The 2,028-nt window shown below is 46.3% G+C and overlaps 1 protein-coding gene across 1 annotated transcript in view; it reads right to left on the reverse strand.

Moving 5' to 3' along the window:
- Positions 1-500: 500 nt before the first annotated feature.
- The window catches only part of LOC117953963 (ubiquitin carboxyl-terminal hydrolase 37-like), an 8,345-nt gene continuing 6,817 nt past the window's right edge, over positions 501-2,028 (reverse strand). The window contains exon 6 of the mRNA XM_034887381.1: positions 501-703. Within this exon, the coding sequence (XP_034743272.1) occupies positions 501-703 (203 nt within the window). The remainder of the gene's footprint in view (positions 704-2,028) is intronic.

Raw genomic sequence — 2,028 nt, forward strand, 5'->3', positions numbered from 1 at the left:
TGGTGCATGGTGCTGATGGTGCTGATGGTGCTGATGGTGCATGGTGCTGATGGTGCTTATAATGCATGGTGCTGATGGTGCATTGTGCTTGTTGAGAAGATGAGATAAATCGACTCTGAAACTCTCTGCTTTTGGATCAACAAATCCAAGTGGGGTCGCTAGACCACAGGACCAAGACTTGGAAAGGCCCCTTCTGGACCACGCCAAGGATTACATATTTACAGCATCAGGGTCTTGAGTAAAGTTCTAGAGTTGCCGGAGGACTCAGAATTTCAAGTGCCACGTCCAGACTTAGCAGACATTATTCTCTATTTGAACGTCATCATTGTCTTCTGGAACAACCAACCAACCTGGAGCCACGCTGGTTTAGAGCTCTCTTTTGGCCTGCGTCTTTGATTTGTTTCCCAGATGCGTTTTCATATCTAAAAGCGGAAGCCCCCCCTCCCCGGTAGCCTCACATTGTGCCGTTGCCTCTGAACGCTGAGCTGTGATCAAGTTCCTCATTGAGATGCAGATGAAGGGCCAACGTGCTTCAGGCTCGGATCCCGGCTTTTGGAGGCAGCCGCCGCGGTTGTTAGTTCCCCCCTCTGTGATTTCGGCGCATCATCTGCAGCAGAGACCAACAGGACGGTCTCCTCCTCCCTTTTCACCAGCAGCTGCACAGCCACTTTACCTGTCTGTGGCCTCATCGTGCCGTGTGAACCTGTGTCGAACCAAACAACGACACCGTGTTGGTACACAATCGCTCAGTTACATAACACACTCGTGAGGGTGAAAGAACACAATGCTACTAAAAAATAAAACACGCTGAACTGTAGAGTTGGAGATTAGATTAGAGAAGTTTTCACAGGTCCATTCTGTTCGTCTGTGGAACCTGACTCGGGAACCATGTGGGTCTCTGTCTCGGGAAATACATTTAGTCTAATCGAGTCAGAACAGGGACTTGTTGTTATGCAGCAGGTCTCGGATCTGTGTGCCACAATGTGTCTCTATTCGGGGCCAAGTGCATTCTGGTTCAGGTCTGATTAGTCAGACCACGTCTGGCTGCCCAAAGGTCCCTGTTCGGATCGGAAAAGTGGTTCACGCACCTCGTCTTAGGGGCTGATTTGGACATGGTCGAACACATCATGGACAGTGTCATGGATAAGTTAAGTAACCTAGGGTTGATGAAGACTAACCCTGACCCAGTACACTCGTCATTTTGGACTGAACCATGAACATATCAGATTTAGCTTGAATCAGTGAGTCTTATCTCTGCTCATGTATCTGTCAAAAGGTTTTAATTACAGGTTCCACCAAGTGTGAAGCAAATAAAAACTGCCACAATACCCTGATTGGCAGCGGATAGTTCTTAAATGTGTGTGGGTGATGTTAAAATGCACGGTTGAAGTAACTGGACAGGGAATAAACCTTCCTGAGGAAAACTAGATTGTTCAAAGCGGCGTGTAATTATCACAGGCGAAAGAACGCAGCAGAATGCTAAATCCACCGTGTGAAAAGAAAAGAAAGTTATCAGTGATTTACACTTTGGAATAAATTAAGGGAAGAGCAGCGAGTCTGCTCTCTTTGGATATGCTAATATCTGGAAATTTAACAACCGCAGCACTAGCTCCTTCCCTTCTCGCTTCTCTCCTTTGTCTTTGTGATTGTGTTAAAGACTAATGTCTCCTCACAGTTGCACATTCTTACAAACACAAGGTTTGATTGATGGGATTTTTAAAAGCCATTGCAGATATTATAGGCAAGTCAGTGAAGAATTTCCATTTTTAAGCCTATTATTTTGGGCATTTTTAGGTCTTTCTTTTTACAGGACAGATGAAGACATGAAAGGAGAGAGGGGGGGGAATGACATGCAGAAAAAGACCCAGGTCGGGGTCACCAGGGGTGGTGCACAATCACAGAAGGCTTGTGTCATGTGGACGCGCCAACAGTTTTGTTGTCATTGCTTAGAATTCAACGTCCCTGTTAGTGATGGTGTTACATAGTCTGTCCACCAGAGGACGCTCTACAACGTCCCTGTTAGTGATG

Source organism: Etheostoma cragini, chromosome 12 (assembly GCF_013103735.1).
Source record: "Etheostoma cragini isolate CJK2018 chromosome 12, CSU_Ecrag_1.0, whole genome shotgun sequence".
NCBI classification, from domain to species: domain Eukaryota; kingdom Metazoa; phylum Chordata; class Actinopteri; order Perciformes; family Percidae; genus Etheostoma; species Etheostoma cragini.